General features: G+C 44.2%; 1 protein-coding gene across 1 annotated transcript in view; it reads right to left on the bottom strand.

Moving 5' to 3' along the window:
- Positions 1 to 2,145: 2,145 nt before the first annotated feature.
- Positions 2,146 to 21,905, bottom strand: part of PLCL1 (phospholipase C like 1 (inactive)) — a 264,630-nt gene continuing 244,870 nt past the window's right edge. The window contains exon 6 of the mRNA XM_080670840.1: positions 2,146 to 3,798. Within this exon, the coding sequence (XP_080526966.1) occupies positions 3,610 to 3,798 (189 nt within the window). The 3' untranslated portion in view covers positions 2,146 to 3,609. The remainder of the gene's footprint in view (positions 3,799 to 21,905) is intronic.

The raw sequence follows: 21,905 nt of genomic DNA, 5'->3' as shown, positions 1-21,905 counted from the left end.
CATGGCGAGGGGGCCAGAACAGTGGGAATCCAATCGCCCACATGCCTGGCAGCACTGTGCTGTGTGAGAAGAGACGTCAGGATCCCTGGAGCCCCAGGCACGGCTGTACTGACAACGAACACTGTGCAGAACATTGGAATCTGGTCGCTCCGGCTCGCACAGTCCAATTACTCACCCTCTATGTGCTGGCAAGCAGCAGCTCCCTCTTCCAAGGGAAACGGATGAAGAGAACTTTAAGAACCGATGACATTAATATCAGCTACCCAGCAAAGCCTCTAATCACTGAGCAGTTACCGTGCCCTTGAGGTTTAGTTTGATTGGCATCTCCATTCAGCTGTGCTTCATTGCTTTCTGCAGAGATAAGAAGTGCTGTAAAATGTTCTTGTAAAAGCTGCTGTGATCCTTCCCTACCTCGGTGGTTTGTTTGGCCCATCAAGCAATTGTGCAGTCTTTGTTGAGAAATGCTAAAATCTATGGTTGCATAAACAAGAGACAGATAAAAAGGACTATTAAGCAATGTGCCAGGAGCTGTTAGTATGTTTGTTTTAGCAATCCTAAACCCTAAACATGCATGCATTGTTTATAAAGAGATTGTACCGAAGAGAGGACAATATTTATGTGGCATATTTGGAAATGGACAAATGCAGACACAAATCTATCAACAAATGTATATTCATACAAACATATCCCAATATATTCCTATGTATATTCCCATTAGGGCCTGGGAAATTCTAAAGAATTTAGAAAGACTTTAAATTTAAAGAACTTCGAAGTCCTTTTATGCCTAATGACACACCAGGATATTAGTAACACGTTCACCATGACAAAAACTTGAAGGAATAAACCCCCCTCACTGCATCCTTGGAACTTCCTTGGGTTTAAGCTTAAAGCAACTCTGACGTACACATATTTTGGGTGAGTTTCTCTCCCTTTGGACAAGATGCTGCTAAGGTGACTGGAGGAATAAAGTTACCGAACTGAAAGCCGTAGTGTGCCTCCTGGGGCCCCTGCACTAGAGCCATGCCTTGTTTCCCCAGCACACAAATGAGGGTTACACAACCTGTCACAGAACAGAACAATGTTGCCAAACAAAACAACCTATTATATTTTCTATACACCCTAAGTAATCCATTTGCAGATTTAAGCTGTAAAATATTACTATTTCTAACAGCGTGAAAAACACCAAGCACCTAAGGATAAACACAGTGAAAGACGTGCAAGACCTTTCACGGAAACCGATAAAACTGTAGTAAGAGAAATTAAATAAGTCCTACATAAATGGAGAAATGCACCCTGTGAACAGACTGGAATACTAAAGTGTAGAGAGAAACGCAGAGAGCCAAAAATAACCACGAAAATGTTGAAGAAGAAAAATGCTGATAGAAAACATTATAAAGTTACAGTAATTAAGACAGGGCGGTAATGTTACCAGGACGGGCACAGAACAATGGAACCAAACCGAGATTCCAGAAATAAGCGCGTGTGCGTGTGCGTGTGCATGTGCGTGTGCACACACACACACACACACACACACACACACACACACACACGGGTGCTGCAGTTTTTACAAGGCTGGCGCTGCAGAGCCGTGGACAAAGGCCCATCCTCACAGTAGGTGGGCGGGGTCGCTGAAGATCCATGTTGGGGAAAATGAAAATGGACCTCTGCCTTCCACCATACACAAAAACCAACTCGAGGGAATTGCAGAGTTCAGGTGAACCCTACACCAGCAAAGCTACTCGCCGTAACAGAACTACCTTCCTGAGCAGAGGCAAGCAGAGCCGTCTTAGCACCAGACGGAAGTTAAAGGGAAAACCCAGAAACAAGGGCTCTGAACATCAAAAGGCATGAGTAGTGCATGTGACAAGCACAGGGTTAAAATTCTTATTAAGTAAGTGCCTCTCAGAAATAATACAAAAATAAAAATTTACCACCCTACCCCCAAAGTTTTTTCAGGCTATTTCAGTACCATTTGGAAACCTACCAAAATGAGCTCTCACGTACCTCCCCAAGAACCCGGTTATCTCCACGGAGAAATTTCATCATATCTGGTCCATGGGACATGGCATACCCTTTAACAAATTTTTTACATAATAACCCAATTTATCATTCTTTTTTCAATTAACTCACACAAAAAGGGAACAGTGAAAGTGTTGTTTCAGATCTTTACTCTTTCAGTAATGTGCAACATGAACATAATAGTGTTAAGAAGTCAGAAATAACACAGTAGCTAAAGAAAATGTTTATATTTGCAAAATTTCAATAATTATCTTCCCTAGGTTCTCCCAAATTAGCATATTTGTTAACCAAATTAATTAAGAAGCTTTTCAAAATAAAAGCAATGTTTTAAATAAATATATTTTCATAGCCATAGAACATTTAGTTCTGTTGGAGGTAACAAACATATTACACTCAAGAACATTATGAAAATATTAGGGCAAAAATGATCCAGATGCCATTATAAATGTACCCTAATTAGTCATTTGCTTCTTTTTGTATTTTTCTGCATGTGTTAAAATCATGTCATAAACATTTTGTAATCAATTAGTTCTTAAATCACTAGGAAGATGTTATCTGACCCACAGAATTTATACCAGCTCAACGTGATGACATATTGTTTGAACAATATCATTAAGTTTCAATTTAGTACCCTAAATTAAATGCTATCAAAGCCAAGACCCCCAGACCCCCTAGCTGCCCGTGTCTGCTATAGAAATGAATGCTAGGCTCCCAGTTTGGAAGAATGAGAACTTTCTACAAATCTCAAACTTGAAATTTTGTAACTAAATATTATTGTCACATTAAAATTCTAATTACAAAAGAGCTCTTACTGTGCTTCAGAGTATCACATAGCTGGATATAAATTCACTAATGATCAGCTTTTCCACAGAAATCCTATCTGTTTAGTACACAACTACATAAAACTTTCTAAAAATTGATTTTATTTAATAAATATTTTAGAGTTCACTAACTGAAGAAATGACTTTTCTGATCTTTTCAGAAATTTTGATCATTTGTTTATCTTTCGTTCATTTTTATTTCTACTGTGATTGTTAGGAATTTTGCTAATCTATGTGTAATCTATCAAAATATCTATGCATTGGCAAATTGGGCTTCCTTTAATAATAAGCAATGTCAACATCTCTGAATTAAATGACAAAGGTCGAGAAGTAAAGGTAAACGCAGCAACAGGTCCTAGCGAGTGCTCTTTAGAATTTTAGAACAAATTTTTCCTAAAATGATACATTAATAACTTACTAAATGAATAATGCAATACAGCATGGATTTTAACAGGATCTCAACCTCCCTCTGTATCTCTTTCTGTCTCTCTCTCTGAAAGACACACACACACACACACACACACACACACACACCTACCCACATCCATACATGGGTGTGTTCACACATCTCAGAATTCAAAACACTACTACTAAGCAGTTTAACTTAGATAAATTAAGTACATTAAAATACTGACATTGTGAAAATACCTGTTTATGTCCAACATCCCAAAGATGACATCTTTTGTGAAAGTCTAAAAAGCGTCAGGAAAGAAAACCAGAAGGAACAAACAGTCTTTGACACAAAGGACGGTGCACTCGTCGGCGCTGCTCAGGGTCGCTGCTTCCCATTCTCCTCGCCACCTTCCCTCTCCTCGATGGCTTCCAGGCTGCGCTTGCTCTTGGCCTCGGCCGCGCCGCCAGGGGCTTTGCTGAGTCCGCAGGACAAGCACGCCAGCTGGATCTGCTTCATGTTTTCCAGAGCTTCGTTCTTCGCACTCTTCAGCAGGTCTCCTTGGCCCTACGAACAGGTGGAAATACATCAATGATGGGAGAGAATAATCCATCAGCTACCTCCTGCATGGCCCCCACTGGGAATTGAGCCTGCAACCGGGCATGTACCCTTGACTGGGAATTGAACAATGACCTTCTGCTCATAGGTCGACATTCAATCACTGAGCCATGCCGGCCCAGCTTGATCAATTCTTAGTTGCCAGCATTCCCTGTCTTTTCCGTCCTGAGGACAACGTTCCCATCGGACTGATGGAGAAAGAGAGGTTCAGCGTGTCAATCAAAGCAAAAACAACCGAGGACCACAGGACATCATCAGCTGTCCGTGGCATCTGTGCCCAAGAAATACATCTTCCCATTAGTTCTCTTTTTTATTTTATTTCGTTGTTATAATGGTCAAGTACACACCCTGAGGGGAGCACTGTGTGGGGGGAAACCCGAGTGTGTCCCCACAGTGCACAGACAAGAGAGAAAGCAATTCCTCTCTGCTCCGTTCTCAGGGCAGTGCCCGAGCAGGGGGACAGTGTGGGAGGACCAGGGTTACACCGACAGCGGGCGAGTCCCTCCACAGGCAGGGACCGGCGGAAGGACAAGCCACCCATCCCAGGCCAGGTGCTCCATGACACACTGTTTTATTGCTTTAATTTGCTTTCCTTGGGATGTATGAGGAAACGTGTATTTTTTAAAAAATGCCTCAGAATATTCCATTCCGTAGATCTATTCAGGCACTTGTCAATTCTATCTGCTGTGATAAAAGTGAGATCCTTCTAATAACAGCCTTTAATTAAATGAGATGGGTAAGCAGGGCTGGCTTTGCCTAATATTTTGGTAGAGGAAACAACCCAATTACTTCCGTCGTGGAGTGGGACGGGGAAGTGGATGGGAAGTTGCACAGTCCAGCCTTCTCGTGAGGGCGGAGGAAGCTGAGCTGGGTGAGGCTGCGTGGCTGACCCAAGGTCACAGCCACAGCGGGTAAAGGACTGCGCGGGCTGCAGTCCAGGTCTCCTGCTGCGTGGGCATGGCCCTGGCCCTGTCCCACTCACCACGCTCCGAGATTGTTATCCACTTAGGAGAGACTGAAGAACAAGCACTCGTCAGATACAGACCGCTTAAGGGAAATACACACTACACCAGCAGAACCCGGGGAATCAGTTCTCAACGTGCAAACACAACGAGTCCCCGCCAGACGCTGCAAAACGAAGTCACATCCAGTGTGAAAATGCGATTTTTAAGTAACAATAATTCAACGTGAAGTTGCTCGGTGCAGGCCCTGTTCCTCTTTGGTGCTTTACATGTACGTCACTCCTTCTTTTGCCACAACATCCCTATCAGCTTGGCACTTTTTTTTTTTTTTTTTCAGAGCGGTCGCCTTTCCCAGAGTCACGCAGCTGGAAGGGCAGAGCTGGGGTCTAGGTCAGGTCCAGCAGCTGGCCCCAGAGTCTGCCGTGTTAACCGGGGCCTGACACGGCCGCTCTTCAAGGCAAATCGTGCTCCACCAAGCACATTGCAGCCCCCTGTCATTGTCACCCAGGGAAACACCCAGATGAAGAGAGAATCCCTACCCCCGTGGCACCACGTGACCGGGCTCAGAGATGGAACCCGGAGGCCAGGGTGCAGGCACAGCAACAACGCACTGGCAGGAGCACAGCCAGTGTCTCCGTTTTGCTTTGAGCTCCAACCGTTCCTTCTTGGGCCACTTTTTCTCTTATAAAAATGAGAACATCCTTCTGCCTCCCTCACAGTCCGAAAGAGGAAAGAAAATATGCTGAAAAGCCACTCGGGATTCAAACACCCAAAGTAAACTATGCTACAAGGTGACAGGAAAAGCACCTCATGTGGTCTATGATAACAAATACCTTGGTACTGTGCGTATATTACATACCTTTCACTGACTTGTTTATAATGTATCTGCAAGAGTCTATTTAGAGATGCATATTGCTACTATTTTTACAAATGGGAAGATTCCTGTGAAAATCCAACCTGTATTAATAAAGAGAAAATGCCTGCACTCATTTTGAGAGAATTTCTTTTAAGAGCTCCCTTTTCTCTTAGCTTTGAAATTTTAAGAATTTTAAAGGCGTTCACACAAACGAAACTGGCATCTTCCGTCATTGCAAGAGACCAGTGAAACAGGGAAACACATCAAGCCTGAAAGTACTCGTAAACTCAGAATGCTCTCACACCCGTCCCCTGCAGCAGGTTATAAAACGAATCTAATTAGTCAGTCAGATGTCGTCTCGTCAGCCTGAGAGGTGGCATCCAGGCTGACATGCCACACGGTGCCAGTTCTGCTCAATAGAAGCCAGTCTCTCCAGGAAACAATGGCCAATAGGAGAGGACAGTGTGTGCCAGGGCCCAGAGCAGCTCCATCCCCTCCTGCTAGCAGGAGACAACGTGTCCTGGTGGGACGACAGGGGCAGAAAACAATGGGAGAGACAGGAAACTGCCAACTAATAGAAGGAGAACAAGTGCAAGGCTACGCTGTGAACAGTTACACTGGACAGTTTATGAAAAGTTTTGTCTTCTATTTTTAATAGGACAAACAGAGGTCATCTTCCTATTCTGTGGTTCAAGGAATCAACGCCTTGGTCCCTGCTGATGACGGCACCAGAACCAGGAAAGACTCGTCCTCGGAAACACCGCGGAGAGGGTGAAGTTGGTTGTTAACAGCCCCTTTCTGGCATTCCTCTGAGCGCTGACTTGGGTGCATTTTTTGTGCAGTGATTTCCCCTGGCCAATAGCATCCCTCTCTTCTCTGTGACACCCCTCAAACTCCTCCTAACCGGACACCTTACACCATATCTCCTCCCTGAAAACATCGCTGTCCTGTGTGTCATTTTCCACAGATGTGTCAGGTATTCGGATCAGCTAAGGCATTTCCAGATACTGGTGTGTAGTAGGCATTTAAGGAGCACTATTAGAGGCGTTTCTAAAGAATACGTTCCGAAATGCTCAGAGGTCTTGGGAAGGGAGGAGGAAGGAGAGAACCCGGGAGAATTAACCCTACTTGGTTGTATGTAAATTGAAATACCTCTTGGGAACTAAAATAAGTCCGGGGTTGTCATGGCCCAGAATGTAAAGTGAATGAACAATTGATCACTGAACCCTCAACCTGGAAGAAATGTGGAGGAGCTGCCAGTGTCCCAGTATACGAGCAATCTCGGGGAACAGCAGTTCTCTCTGGTACTAGGGATGCTTCAGGGGAAAAATTAGAAAGACTTCTTCAACCCAAAGAAGGTAAGAGGAATAGGAGGCAACTCTGGCAGACCGATGCAGATGGGACAATGGGACTACCAGCAGTCTCCAGAGCAGTGGTCATCAATTCGGCCCCATAGTCATTTGGCTTCTGAATGGAAGAGTCCATGGAAATCCCAACACATTTAAAAAGTAATACTTGGAATTAGAGAAAACCACAGAGAGATCACGATACTGATTGTAAATAAAAAGTTAGCGATGATTGCCCTGACCGGTTTGGCTCAGTGGACAGAGTGTCGGCCTGCGGACTCAAGGGTCCCAGGTTCGATTCTGGTCAAGGGCATGTACCTTGGTTGCGGGCACATACTCAGTAGGGGGTGTGCAGGAGGCAGCTGATAGATGTTTCTCTCTCATCGGTGTTTCTAACTCTCTATCCCTCTCCCTTCCTCTCTGTAAAAAATCAATTAAAAATATTTTAAAAATTAGCGATTAATTTTTTATAAAGAGACATTAGGCATTCATAACCAACTCCTTCCAACTGCATTAAATTGCAATTAAAATACATTATCTAGAAATCAAGAAAGATGTGATGTAACTTAGATTGAAAATGGGGCTGCCCTACAATACCACCACAATTTTTATTACTGCTAATAAATGTAGGACTGAAAATAAAATACTCTCACAACACTCAATAGAAGCTCACATTTGTCGAATACAAGATGCGGAGTGCAAATCAATTGGCCCACATTATCTCATTATATCATAACCATAAAAGGGGCTGGAATTCTAAATGTAAGTTACTCTTAGTTATATTGTAAGTTCTCTGAGTAATATATTTTATTATCCATCAAAGACATTTAGGATTTTTGTTATTCCTGTTTTTACTGAGAAAGGCAGTCCCCTCCCGGCCCCCTCTGTTTGAAAATAGTTTGGGCTACAATCTGGTAGAGTAACTTACAAAAGACACCCGTGGTTCCTACACACCCACTTTCCCATGAACTGCACTCCCCTTGAGTGTCAGCGCACGGAAGAGCCGGAGAACATCTTGACTAGTGTCCTTGCCACGTGGGAAGGAAATGCGTGGGCTGTCTCCGAGAACACCACAAGTATTTAAAGCAGCTCCCTGAGGCTCTGGGAATGGAGAGACCCTCACAAATACACAGCTCCACGCGTAAACAAATGCAGCGCGGTCTCTACGCAGCTTGTGGGGCTATTTCCCAGCACATACCCAAGAGCAGACGGAGTCCCTGACATTCTTTCCCGTGAGAGTCCACACCCACAGCGACAGTCACCCTGGCGGATGCTGCCGTGCGGCAGACAGCAGCTCTTGGTTTGTTTCCAGCTAGTTCTTGGTTGAAAAGCCCGCACCCGGGTGGGCTATGCATCATTACCATCTTACCAGTTCCAAAACCATGCGTTTGAGGGGATTTCTGTATCACCTAAAGAGACTAAATATTTTACTCTGAAGAGATGGAAACAACTATTACAATGCCCTTTATGTAAAAAATTAAAATAGCAGGTGTGTTGATGTCATGACAGACCTAAGTCTCTTGATGTCACATTTCGGGGACATGGGGTAAAACTAGGCAAAGATGGCCTGGAATTCTGGCTCTCTAGGATGAAAACTTGGCCGTGTAGGGAATGTACGCAAGATGGTGATAAGTTACAGGGCACAGAGGCGCAGCCATTAGATTATGTACTGAGTACCTTGATTGCACAGAAACAGAAGTTTCCCTTGCATTCAGTAATCAATGCTCAGGTTTATTATTTTTCAACGCCTTGGCAACCAAATATTTGAACGGTGTTCTACTCACTACTTAAAAAGTTGAATTTTTACTCTATGAGCACTCAAGAAATATAGATGACAAGTTGTAAAGTAGCTGTGGTCTAAGAGTATTGGCTTAATGGAGCCTTTATGTTACTCTTCTGAAATTCTCACTCAAAACAAACACTGCTTTTCAAAACTTTACTATGTAATGACATTAAATCATTATATTTTTATAGGAACAAAAAGGGAATTACACCTGAGCCATTAGATTTTATAGCTTTACATAAAGTTCATTTTTTAAAATTAGTTTTGTGACTGATATATTTTAGTATCGGTCATAAACTCAATCAAATGTTTCTGAAGACTATGGAAATAAAAAAATAAATAATTCTTCTCAATATCTGAGAACACAGTCCTGAAGGAAGAATAATTTATAAAGTATATAAGATATTTCAAAGAAATTTTAAGAATAATTTAATGCCAAAGAGAAAACAACATTGCAAAGTAAAGCAAAATGCCATATTCAATACACATACAAAAGGCTATAAAATACTGACGTTATACTCTGTTAAAATTCAACAAAATGAAAATTGTATTCAAAGTTAAATTTGAAACCATATGTTTTAAAGACCTGACAAATAAGATCTTTTCAACATTTCTTTCTCAGCTAGCATCCTACATTATTACAATATCTTTCTCATCAAAAAATCTTGATTAACTTGGATGTTGAAGAAATGAAGAACCCTATTTGCTTCAAAATGATAACTGTATTGTATGTAGAAAACCTTTGTATTAAAAGGTTTTTAAAAAATAGGCTAAGCCCAGCCAGTGTGGCTCAGTGGTTGAGCGTCGACCTATGAACAGGAGGTCACGGTTTGATTCCCGGTCAGGGCACATGCCTGGGTTGCAGGCTCAATCCCCAGTGGGGGGCGGGCATGCAGGAGGCAGCCCATCAATGATTCTCTCTCATCATTGATGTTTCTCTCTCTCTCTCTCTCTCTCTCTCTCTCTCTCTCTCTTTCTGAAATCAATAAAAATATATTTTTTAAAAGAAAAAATCTGCCCTAACCGGTTTGGTTCAGTGGATAGGGTGTCCGCCTGTGGACTGAAGGGTTCCAGGTTCGATTCCAGTCAAGGGCATGTACCTTGGTTGCAGGCATATCCCCAGTGGGGCGCGTGCAGGAGGCAGCTGAATGATGTTTCTAACTCTCTGTCCCTCTCTCTTCCCCTCTGTAAAAAATCCATAAAATATATTTTAAAAAAAGAAAGAAGAAATCATCTGCATATCAATATGTAAATGCCCAGGCAGGCGCACACGAAGCCATAATGAAGTAGACAGATGCCCACACTTACTCAATATGGATTCATTTACATGTAAAAGAGAAATAAGATCAGATGCCATCCCCCACAGACAAAATATATTAAAAAATGAAAATGCAGATGTATCAGATAGACACTAATATACGAACAAATAATGGCAACAGACCAGACTTATTTGCATATAATAAAAGGAAGGGAATAACATGCCAAGACAAGTCAGACTCCCCCCATGGAGAAAAAAATCTGATAATCCCGCAAGGGAGGAAGTAAATTATGCCCATACATCCCACCAAACTTGCCAAATCTTCAAAAATACCCAAAAGGACGTTTTTCTTGTGACTGATACTATCGACTTGCACTTTGCAGGACACTGGAATGCCTACCATGGACTGTCAATAACAACAAATAAAGTTCAAATTAAAACCAATCGCACTCCCCAGCTTGCTCCAGGATGGATTACTGTACGTATAGTAATTATACAATAAAGTGGACGGAATTCCCAGAGTGCATACATTATTCAACAATTTGGAAACAGTATCTTTATTCATTTAGACTTTCCTCTCAACAACTACCATTTCCTCATATACTGGGCCTTTCACATAACTTCTTGTAAAAAAAAATTAATAAATTTACTAAAGTCCTTCAAAATTTATCTTCGAGGGTTTTGTCTGGCAGTACTTAAGAAAGAGCTGCAGGACAGGGGGCAATGCTTTATTATGTTGCTCTGTCCTACAGCGCAGGACATCGGCATTCCTGGCCACTACCACCAAGTGCAGAACCTCCCGGTCACCTCCAATGCCCTCTGGGGGCAGTGCCATACCCATGTAAGAACCAGCAGACTACATTCCAGGGATATGGTGTTGAGCACAGATGCCCTTCTTACAGGGGTCCTCAAACTGCGGCCCGCAGGCCACATGCGGCCCGCCGAGGACATTTATCCGGCCCGCCGGGTGCCGCTGCCTGTCCTGCTTAGCAGCCGACTCGTCCCGGGCCCGCAGTGCGCATAGGAATTTGTTCATAGTTTTTTTTTAAACTATAGTCCGGCCCTCCAACGGTCTGAGGGACAGTGAACTGGCCCCTGTTTAAAAAGTTTGAGGACCCCTGATAGAACTTCAGTCTCGTTAGGGATACAGGCCTAAATCAAACGCCATAAAAATAAAGTTCTATCTAAACACAAGTTGTGTACGTGCTTAGAGAAAAGGACTGTGATGCGGTGAGGACACGGCAGGCTCGGAGATCAGACGAGGCTTCCCTGGTTAAGGGACAATTGAGCAACAACTTGAAAGAGAGGTGCCTTGGTTTCTCTCTGAGCGTCTTATAGTGAGTGAAACTGGGTATGAGGATCTTGTGATGCTCGCCCCACATTCTCAATGCCCCCACAGTCTGACAGAGGCAGATAGAAACAGTACCGGAGAATGTTCTGGAAGGATGCTGTCTCTAGGGTGCGGCGCCAAAAATGAACTAATACATTCCATCTTTTCTACATAGAATTTATTTTGTTTCCTTGAAATTTGAACCTAAAAAAAACCCAATGTGGAAAATACTCAATAAAGTATCATTTAATGACAGTATAATTTTGTTCTGCTAAGAGTTCCTAGCAATCATTTCAAAAGTTTGAGACACAGGGGGTGAGGGTGAGGGCATGATTGGGGGGTGGAGGAGGCAATGGGGGGATAAGGACACATATGTAATACCTTAATCAATAAAGAAAAAAAAAGTTTGAGACATTTGAAGGACAGCTACAATGCGTGTTTTTTTAACTTTTTAGATCAAGAACTGGACTCCAGAAATCTAAGTAAATGTACTGCCCAGGTTCACACAGGAAATAGTGTAAAGGAAATAACTAATAATGCCTGCTTCCCAGGACAATAGATGTTTTTTCTTCGCTGTATTTAGACACATTATATGATATGTCGAACATGTTATCTAATAGATCTTAGAAATACAAAGAAGAAATAGCTTAAGACCTATTGGGTTTAAAAAAGAAAAAAAATCCTTGATAGAACCCCATGAATTTCCCACACAAAAGTACTTTGATGTCTGATTTTTGCCTTCAACATGGCAAATTTCAGAGTTCGGAAGACTGTAATAATTTTCCTCTGAGACAGTGTTTCAGAAACTGAAATACAAAAGCAAAGGTGGAAGACCATATGCGCTAGAAGTGCAGAGAAGATGATTGGTTTTCATTTCAAAGATACCATCATAAGCCCTAATAGAGCGGGTCCAGAAAAAGAAGGTCTTATGAGAATGGAATTCTCGCCGGCACCAGCTGCACATTTTAAAGACGCTGCTGATGTGAGGGCTCCGCAGCCAGTTCCCAGGTCTGCGGACACTGAGGCCCCTTGCAGTGCTCAGGAGCCCCTGCTGAGCGCCCGCGCAAGGGGGCTGCCCAAGACGGCAGTGCACAGCCCAGGAGGAGAGCCAGGGCTCCGGGCCCCACGAAGGAAGTCTCTGCATCTCAGGGGCCCACGTTTCTCTCACGTAATAACCACGTGGTCTAGAGGCTTTGAGTTGTAGCCACAATGCTCTTCGATAGGTGAGCTCATACTGTGACCTCCACTACCAGACTACCTGGTTTCAAGTCCTGGCTTTTTGACCTTGAGCAAGGTCACTCGGTGCCTGAGTATACTCGTCCCTAAAATGGCTCTAATAATTGTACCCATTTCTAGGCTTATTGTGAGATTCGTGTAGACAATGCAGGTGAATCACTGAGAACAACGCATGGAATGTGTGGCAAACTCTAATGATTGTTAGCTATTATTATTATTATTATTCACGCAGAAAATTAAATTACAAGTTTCTATAAATGCAACATTTTGTTATCGATAACGACAATGTTGTAGATGTCTATGGTACTTTCCTTATTAAATATGAGGAAACAAAGCCACTTTGAGCCTTATAAAGGACAAGATGGTGAAGTGGGGGGACAATTGTTACAGAGAATAAAATTAAAGACTGATCCCCCATTAGTCCTGTAAGAGACCCCATAATGATTAAAATAAAAAGAGTAACAACTGCAGGATCTGTCCTTGGGGAACCCTGGAGTGTGACACCCTCTGGCCCCACAAGCTCACGTTCTTATTTGTAATTTAGAGGTTACAACATTGGTCAGTGGGAAACACCAAAGCAACCCTCACGAGTGGGAAAAACAATTTTAAACAGCTGTTTCACTTAAGCCAGATGATGAAGTAAAAATGAACTGAAGTCATCTGTCACCAGAGGAAACGAATGCCGAGCACCAGCTTCTGCGACAGACCCGCTGGATTTCTGAAGGTGCCACGAGACAGGTTCCCGCGAGGCTGCTCCGGGTAAGAAGCCATCTGTCCGCGCTGAGCAACAACTGGGAGCCTAACCCCCTTACAGGAAATGCCAACACCTTCGCTTCCACACCGGGAGCTGAATAGTAGGAAACCCTGAGTCATTTTAAAGATACAACTCAGAACGCGTGGCGAATTCTGGTTTATGCGGTGATGCTGGCACCCTGACATGCCCTTGCAGTCACTGTGACGAAAGAGCCACTCACTGAAACAATAAGGAGCCGCTGCCTGTTGGTCCCCTGCTCTCTGCTCTTCCCTTCCATTATTGTGATCACCTGCCTCTACGTCAGCAGCTCTAATAAGAAAGGACAGAAGATTAATAACGACCTTCAGAAGGCTACCACGGCAATTAACTGCATCGCCAATGCAGCTGCAGTAATGAATGGACAGGCATCGGCACAAAAAACAAGCACTGTTTACGAGTTCCGATATTGCAAACTAGAGGCCCAGTGCACGAATTCGTGCTTGGGTGGGGTCCTGCCAGCCCACCCCGATTGGGCCAGGCCGCCTGTGGGGAGGGGATGCGAGAGGTTGGCCAGCCGGCCCCACCCCCAATCGGGATGGAGGGGGTTGATGGGGGTGATGGCTGTGGGAAGGGGCCACGGTGGTTGGTGGGCCAGACCCACCCCGTGGTCGAACTCCCTGTCGAGGGGACAATTTGCATATTAGACTTTTATTATATAGTATTAGCTTTCCTTGCATAACAAATAACCCTGAAATCTGAATTCATGCTCTTAGTGTGAGTGCCATAAGCCAAACACAGAAGGAGCCTCTCTAGAAACCTCTACTTAGCCAGCTCATGCTCTTCCCATTTCAGAAAGATCATTCACAACAGCGTGACAGAGGAGGACGCTCCAAACCCCCGAGCAGACAAAGGCTACGGAGACAGTTACTCATTTTAGAAGGATATTTTTAAAAATGCATTCTGGTTGGTATTTGCTTGGTAAGGTTTCACTTTAAGAAGTTTACTGGTTCCATTGCTTAAATTACTGGCTACTTGATCCGTCCAGGACTCTAGCTTGGATACTCGGAGTTGCCATTCCTTCCTTCCGGGAGGGATAGCAGAGGTGTCCCTGAGGGCAGGCAGGAGCTGAGCGCAGTTTGAGACATGCCGACCTCGCTGTGGCTGACAGCCCTCCCCACTGTGCTGATGCCTGGTGGGTAGTCGGGAGGGAGGGGTGGCAAGTGCAGGTAACCTAGAGACAAGGAGCGACACAGGAACCAGAGGTACACATCTGGGGTCTGACAGCATAGAGAGGATAACAAACTCCATTTGCATGGACAGCATGACCCCAAAGAATGACGTAAGAAGAGAAGAGATCTAGGTTAGGAACCTAAGGAACACCCCCATTTAGTGGAAGAGCAGACCAAGGGTAACCTGAAGAAACTCCTGGGGAGAAAGAGCCAGAAATGTAAGAGGAAGACCAGGTAGGGTGTCCCAGAAACCCGGGGAAGCGGGGAGGCAAGGAAGGAGTGATCAGCCATGTGGAATGTTCCCAAGTAATCGAATAAGATAGAAACTGAAAGTGTCTACAAGCTTTGTGACAAAGTGACTGGCGAATTTGGCGAGTGATTTCATGGAGTGTCAGGGAAGAAGACAGATGACAGTAGGCTAAGGATGTGGGCAGTACGGAAGTGGATGCAGTGAGAGCAAACACAACCTTGTGAAGAAGTTGGGGTGCGTAGGTGGGGAGAGAGATGGGAAACAGAGGAGCTGGAGGGGAGCGGAAGGCTCTTAGGAAATGTTATGTGAATACACACAGCTGAACAATGAACTGGGAAAGGACAAAGACAAAATGTAAGGTGAAATAACCGAAAACCTCTACTTGGACTGGTTGGTCTCACTTCGTCTTCTTTGTATCCTAATGGTTTCCCCTTATGTCAGAGCCCGAGTATTTGTAGGAAGTTGGAAAGTTACGCAGCAATTAGAACTGTAAAGCATATGAATTTAAATACGTAAGTAAATCTACCTAAACTTAAAAGTAAAATATAGGGATTTCCTACAGTCTATGCCAGTGGTCGGCAAACTCAGTCAATAGAGCCAAATATCAACAGTACAACGATTGAAATTTCCTTTGAGAGCCAAATTTTTTAAACTTAAATTTCTTCTAAGGCCTCTTCTTCAAAATAGACTCGCCCAGGCTGTGGTATTTTGTGGAAGAGCCACACAAGGGGCCAAAGAGCCGCATGTGGCTCGCGAGCCACAGTTTGCCGACCACGGGTCTATGCATTTATGACAAACTCCAGAAAATGAAGAATTCTCACTGTGTCCACCAGGTGGCGCCCCTGTTTGGGGGCCTAGTAGGGAGTTCTTGTCTGCACAAAGCTTGGGCTCCAATGGCTAGAAATAGCCTTCAGAACCATTGCGTTTATTCCTTTGCTTCCATGTGGATTTGAACCTTGATCATTCTAATTACATAAAAGTGACCTCAAATAAATCCTGAAAACTTCCAAGTCATCAAAAACATTCATGCATCACCAACATGTATAAGGAAGCATTTAAATTAAAAGTGAATGCTGTGTACACACCTTTTCAGACGGAAAATATCTTAGCAAAATTGAAATAGTCATGCCTCTTCGAAGACAAAAAAAATCTAGCTACCTGCTTTCATAATTTGGTGAAAGAAAAATGTGATAACTAAAAAAAAATCCAATAAATGCTTATTTTATATAATAAAAATAGGTTAACATATCAATGCTACATATAGAACAGGATCTTTCTACTTGCTGTTTGGAAAATTTTAACATGCACAACTCAATCTAATATAATGTAAAGCTCTCAGGTTTAAGCAATCTGCTGATAGTAATAAGACATAAAGATCTTTCCTCTACTTGATAGGGCTTATGAGCAAGATTCAGCATAAGGAAGATGTGAGTATTATGCATTTATGAATATTCACAATAAGGAAGATATGTGAGTTGAAGGGCAATTGGAAAGGTCTCCCCCGCAGATACTTCCCTTTGCCCCTCTCCCATCCTGCTGTGCCTGAAACACTCACCAGAAATGAAAAGGTAGAGGGCAATGTCTGTTTCATAATTATCAGTGTGAAAGTGTGCACACACACACACACACACACACACACACCATACTAGCTAAACCCAGTTCCCTCCCTCGCCAGTCTCCTTAGGAAACAGTTCTGCCATTTTGAACTTGCTACTAGTGCAGAATGAGTGTCAGCACCTTGGGTTTGGAATCCACATGGAAACGAGAGAGCGCGCCGGTAAGAGTGGCTCCCTCCAGTCAGCCCCTTGGGAAATCCCCATGACCCAGGGCAGCAGATCATATCACCCTACTGTGTCCATCTTTCCTCATTTTATAAGAAACTTGAAGGGGAGAACATTATCCCAGAGCTTAGCCACTGAGCAAAATCACCCAGAAGGCAGGAGTAACCATGGGCTGCTTGGAGAACTGCAGAGGACCTATGGCTGAACACGGTGGGCAGGCGGACACTACCACAAGCCTGACGGCATGTCGGTAAGGAAAGTGACCTCCCCAACAAGGCAAGGCAACCTCGCTAGAGACTAATTAAAGCAACTGTATACACTTAGACAGGACATTAAAACTGTGTTACCCTAGAGACTGGAGAAGCCATATTCCTCCAAGGAAAATATTTGGCTACCAATATTTGGATATGTCATATGCTGATGAGTGTGGCGCTGCTTAACTATACAGTTACATAATGTCGTTCAGAATAAACACTGAAGCCATCTGACCATCTACTGGCGGGCTCCCAGGGGCCATTCGTCCTTGCTCTTCAACTTTCCATAGCTCTGTGTTGGAACAGCCAGGCTGACGCCCGCCAGAGATGTTTCAGGAGAGACAGGAGTCCATGGCTCCTGGTGCTGCTCAGCTCCTTCAAAGGTGACCTTGAGGAGCGGCAGCAAAGGCATACCCCTCACCAGGACGTATTATGTTTTCAATCCTCACCTTCAGGTTGCATATTTTAATAAAGTCTTCCACTAATGTCACCTTCAAGGGTATTAACGCACCATAGTGAATTTCCTTCTCTACCCACATGTTATGATCTTTCTGTTTCTCTTGTACTTGGAAAAGTTGGAGTTGAAATTAATTATCTCGGCTGAGGAGAATACAAATGTTGCTATACTATTTTACAGTAACATTGCTCATAAATACAAAAAATGAACCTGAAAGAATGCAAAGCCTCAATATTCGTAACAGTAAGAGAATCCCTCTACCAGGAAGGGGATTCTCACCAGGTGACCTGCTGGTACCCAGCTCTCAGATATCCAGCCTCCAGAACTGTGAGAAGCAGTATCTGTTGTTGAAGCCATCCAAGTCGGTGGTATTCTTGTTGGAGCAGCCCCAACTGACGGACAGTCGGTACATTCGTCTTGTAGGGCTGCCATAACGGAGTGCCCACACTGGGTAAGTTAAACAACAGAAGTTTGTCTCTCACGGTCCTGCAGGCCCGGAGCCAGGATCAAGGTGTGGCAGGTTGACTTCCTCTGGGCCGTCTCTCCTTGGCATGGAGATGGCGTCATCTCCCTGTGTGCTCACACGGCTGTTCTGCATGTGTCTCTGTTTAATTGCTTCCTGTAAGGACCCCAGTCCCAGGGGATTAAGCTTGACCCTAATGACTTCATTTTATCTTAATTACCTCTGGGAGACCCCGTCCCTAAAACTGTGCCATTCTGAAACAGTGGGGTTAGGGTTTCAACATAGGCATTTGGGGGGATACAATCCAGCCCGTAACAGTCACCTCGCTTTTAATGTTCTAATCTGTGTCTCAGGCTAATTTATCTATAGCCAACCACACTGAAACCTCTGTGTTTGAAATTCTGGCACAGTGTGCCTCTTGTGTTCTGTGTAAGAAACCCTTCTCCGATCACCTGGAGACCCACTTGTGTTTATATATTTGTAAGGTTAGGGTTCTGATTATTACTATAAAGTATGGCTTTACTGTGGTCAATGTGCTTCCCACACATTATATGTGAAGTCACTGGGTAACAGAGGGGGCGGTCTGGCCATACTATGGACAAGGACTCCAGGTCCAAGCTGCCTGGGTTTCAGTGCTGGCTCCACCACTCAGCTACTTGACCTGGTTAAAGGTGAGCTATTTACCTCGCCTTTCTGTCCCTCAGTTTTCTCATGTGAAAATTAGAAATGGTAATATTACCTGCATCATATGGTTGTTATTAAAGTTAAATGATTTAATAAGGATCACGCATTTGGAACACTACCTAGCAGAGAATAAGCATTTTATAGCTATTACTAGTAGCCTTGTGCACGAATTCATGCGCCAGTAGGTCGCTGCCACCCTCCTGTAGCTCTCCGCCCGCTGCCCTGCCCTCCTGTAGCACCCCCCGTCCCCTCCCCCCTGCCCTGCCTCATAGCTTGCTGCCCTGCCCCCTCCTGTAGCTCTCTGCCACCGGCTTGTAGTTCGCTGCCCCACCCTCCTGCAGGTCGTCATATGCCTCAGGGCATAAAGGAGAATTAGCATATTTCTCTCTTATTATATAGGATTTATTGTTGTTGCTAAACTGCACTCTATATTAAGAAAAATATTTGAAAGAGAATCAAATTCTTCAATTCCAATCAGTCATATTCTTCATTCAAAGTTTTATAGTGAATATCTTGATTTCCCCCACCCACAAAATATCCCAATTTTTTCTGGTGTACACAAGTTTTTTTAATAATTCTTTGGTTTTGGTTAAAAGTAAGATTAACCAAGATAGAAGATTTTTTTAAGTGTAACTAAGACCAATGAGAGAAAGTTTGCCTATTTGGGGCACAAGTGAATTCTAGGAAGGAGAGCAAACTCCAAGGCATTTTCATTTATTCACAGCACAAGGTGTATGACGAATTCTTATGATGAATTCTTAAACAGTGACAGTGATGAAGATGGTGCTGACTCACAAATGGAGAAAGGAACTCAAAAGTGAAAGATACCCAGGTTTTATAAAGATCATATTAAAAATTCTAAAGTCCAGTCACTTGGCTGGTTAATGCTACCTCCTCCATGCTGGGAAAGACAAGAAACTCAGGGAGAGACAAAGCGTCTCTTTCCAGTCCTCTTAGAAACAACGACAGGCAAGAGCGACTGAAGTCTTACTGCACTAGGCAAGTTCCAATATTCTTTTCTAGGTTTATATTCAAACAATTTGATTCAACAAACACATCTTGAGCATATGCTTCTATTGCAATGACAGAAACTTGACTGTGGGCACTAGAATTGTAAACTATAGAATAGGGCCACCAAAAAGCATATAAAATGTATATAGAAAACTAGAGGCCCAGTGCACGATATTCATGCACTGGGGGGCCGGGTGGGGAGGGGAGTTCCTCAGCCCGGCCTGCGTTCTCTCACAGTCCTGGACCCCTCGGGGGATGTCTGCCTGTTGGCTTAGGATGTCCATAAGCCGGCAGGTGGACATCCCCTGAGGGGTCCTTAGCGCTGCCGTGGAGGCAGGAGAGGCTCCTGCCATCACTGCTGTGCTCGCCAGCCATGAGCCCGGCTTCTTGCTGAGCTGCACTCCCTGTGGGAGCGCACTGACCACCAGGGGGCAGCTCCTGCATTGAGCGTCTGCCCCCTGGTGGTCAGTGCACGTCATTGCGACTGGTCATTCTGCTGTTTGGTCAATTTGCATATTAGGGTTTTATTATATAGGATAATTGGGGATGTATGCACACATCAATGGAGGGACATGGCAGGAGGGAGCTGCAGCAGCAACCTGGAACCCCACACATCTCTGGAGAAACCCTGAGAGTAGTCACTAGCTTCCTGGCAGGAAAAAGGTGGGTACCCAGAGATGAAAAAGCAAATTGGGTGTTAGGCCTATTGACGGGAAAAGCTAAAACCAATTACCCACACAGTGTGCACGAAGGCAGAATACCCTGGCAGGAACAGGGGATCCTGAGTAAGAATCGGCAGGGAAGCCGAACTCCCCAGGGGCACGGGAGGAAGGAAGAGGTCCAATGTCAGCCCCAGGAGGAAATGAAGTGACCAAGCACAGCAGCAATGCCCACCTTCCCAAGTCAGTGGCACGCGGCCATCACACGGTGACACTGGACCCCATGGCCGGGGATGTTAAAACAGGCTTTAGAGGTGCAGGGATTAAGGGTCACATCCAGTCCCCTGCTTAACCAGTGAGTTGTGTTATCTTGAACAAACTGCTGAGTTTCTGAAACCCTCTGTTTCCTCAGTCTAAGCTCAGCACCATGCTAAGACACACCCCACTGCAGGAGCTGGAGAGACAGCCTTACCCCACAGTGAGGGGAAGGGGGACACCAGAACGAAACTGCGGAAGCTGCAGAAGGGCACGAAAGGTTGTCTGATTATCTGGTTTGGGTGGGAAGTGGGAGAGGAAAAGCATGTAGAGAAAAGAGCAGGGAGATGTTCCCTGGAAAGGGAGCAGGTAACACTTGTGCTGGGTTTGGGAGATGAAGAGAGGCTGGACCGTTGGCTGAGGAGGGAAAGGCATTACATGAGGCAGGAACAGCATGTGCAAGGGCATGAAACCCTAAAACTGCCGTATTTGTCTCAAGAGCCACAGGACTGTAGGAGTACAGGAGCATGGAATGTGGAGGTACAGAGCTAAGCAAAGGCTCGACACTGAGGACCTTCTATCCAGACAAAGGTGTGGAATTATTTCCCTGCAGATGACAGACAAACAGCCAGTCCACATTTGTCTCACTGAAATCTACCTGAGCTATCAAAAAGGTGTGTTTGTTTGTTTTTCAATCCCATTAAGTGATTTCAGAGCATGTTTTTCTGAATGAAAAAATAAACTAATTAAAATTTCTCTGACAAGAAGGCTGCATTAGATTTGACAACAGGACTGGATGTGATTTTCCCAATGCCTTTGGTTTCTGTCATGGACTTACAAACAGAACCAACCATGTTTGGTTGTCAAAACCAAAGTTAAGATCTAGCTAAGCCCCAAATGACACCTTCCTCACCTGATGAAGAGAACACTCGCATTGCTGAGCTTCTCCACCATGCTTCAATATACAAATAAGCTACAGGTTCGCAGAAGGATGGCCCACCGAACATGGATCCTTTGGAAATTACTAAGACTTCTAATAAATGTAAACTTTAGTAGGAAGACAATGAATACAACTAATATAAATAACAAACACCACGGAAAACAGAAGACTAGAGGTAGAAAAATGCTCAGGCTACGCTTCATGACAGGTATATGACAAATCTAAAAGGCGCCCTTTGCATACGTAGATTCAAAGGGAATGGCGCCCCCTAGAGCCATGTTGCAAACAACTTACATGGTAGCATGTGGCTGCTCTGGCCAATGCAGCGGCTGGATTGTTAAAACTTGTGTTGTACAGCATGGAGGGACCTGGAGAGCATTATGCTAAGCGAAATAAGCCAGTCAGAGAAAGATAAGTATCACATGATCTCACTCATATGTGGAATCTAATGACCAACATAAACTGATGAACAAAAATAGACCCAGAGACATACAAACATTGAACAGACTGTCAAACCTCAGAGGGAAGGCAGGGGAGGGTGAAGGAGGAGGAGATCAACCAATGAACTC

Source organism: Plecotus auritus (assembly GCF_963455305.1).
Source record: "Plecotus auritus genome assembly, chromosome: 5".
Classification (NCBI taxonomy): domain Eukaryota; kingdom Metazoa; phylum Chordata; class Mammalia; order Chiroptera; family Vespertilionidae; genus Plecotus; species Plecotus auritus.
Note: the sequence above shows the minus strand (reverse complement) of the source record. Positions and strands in the feature narration are given on the sequence as shown.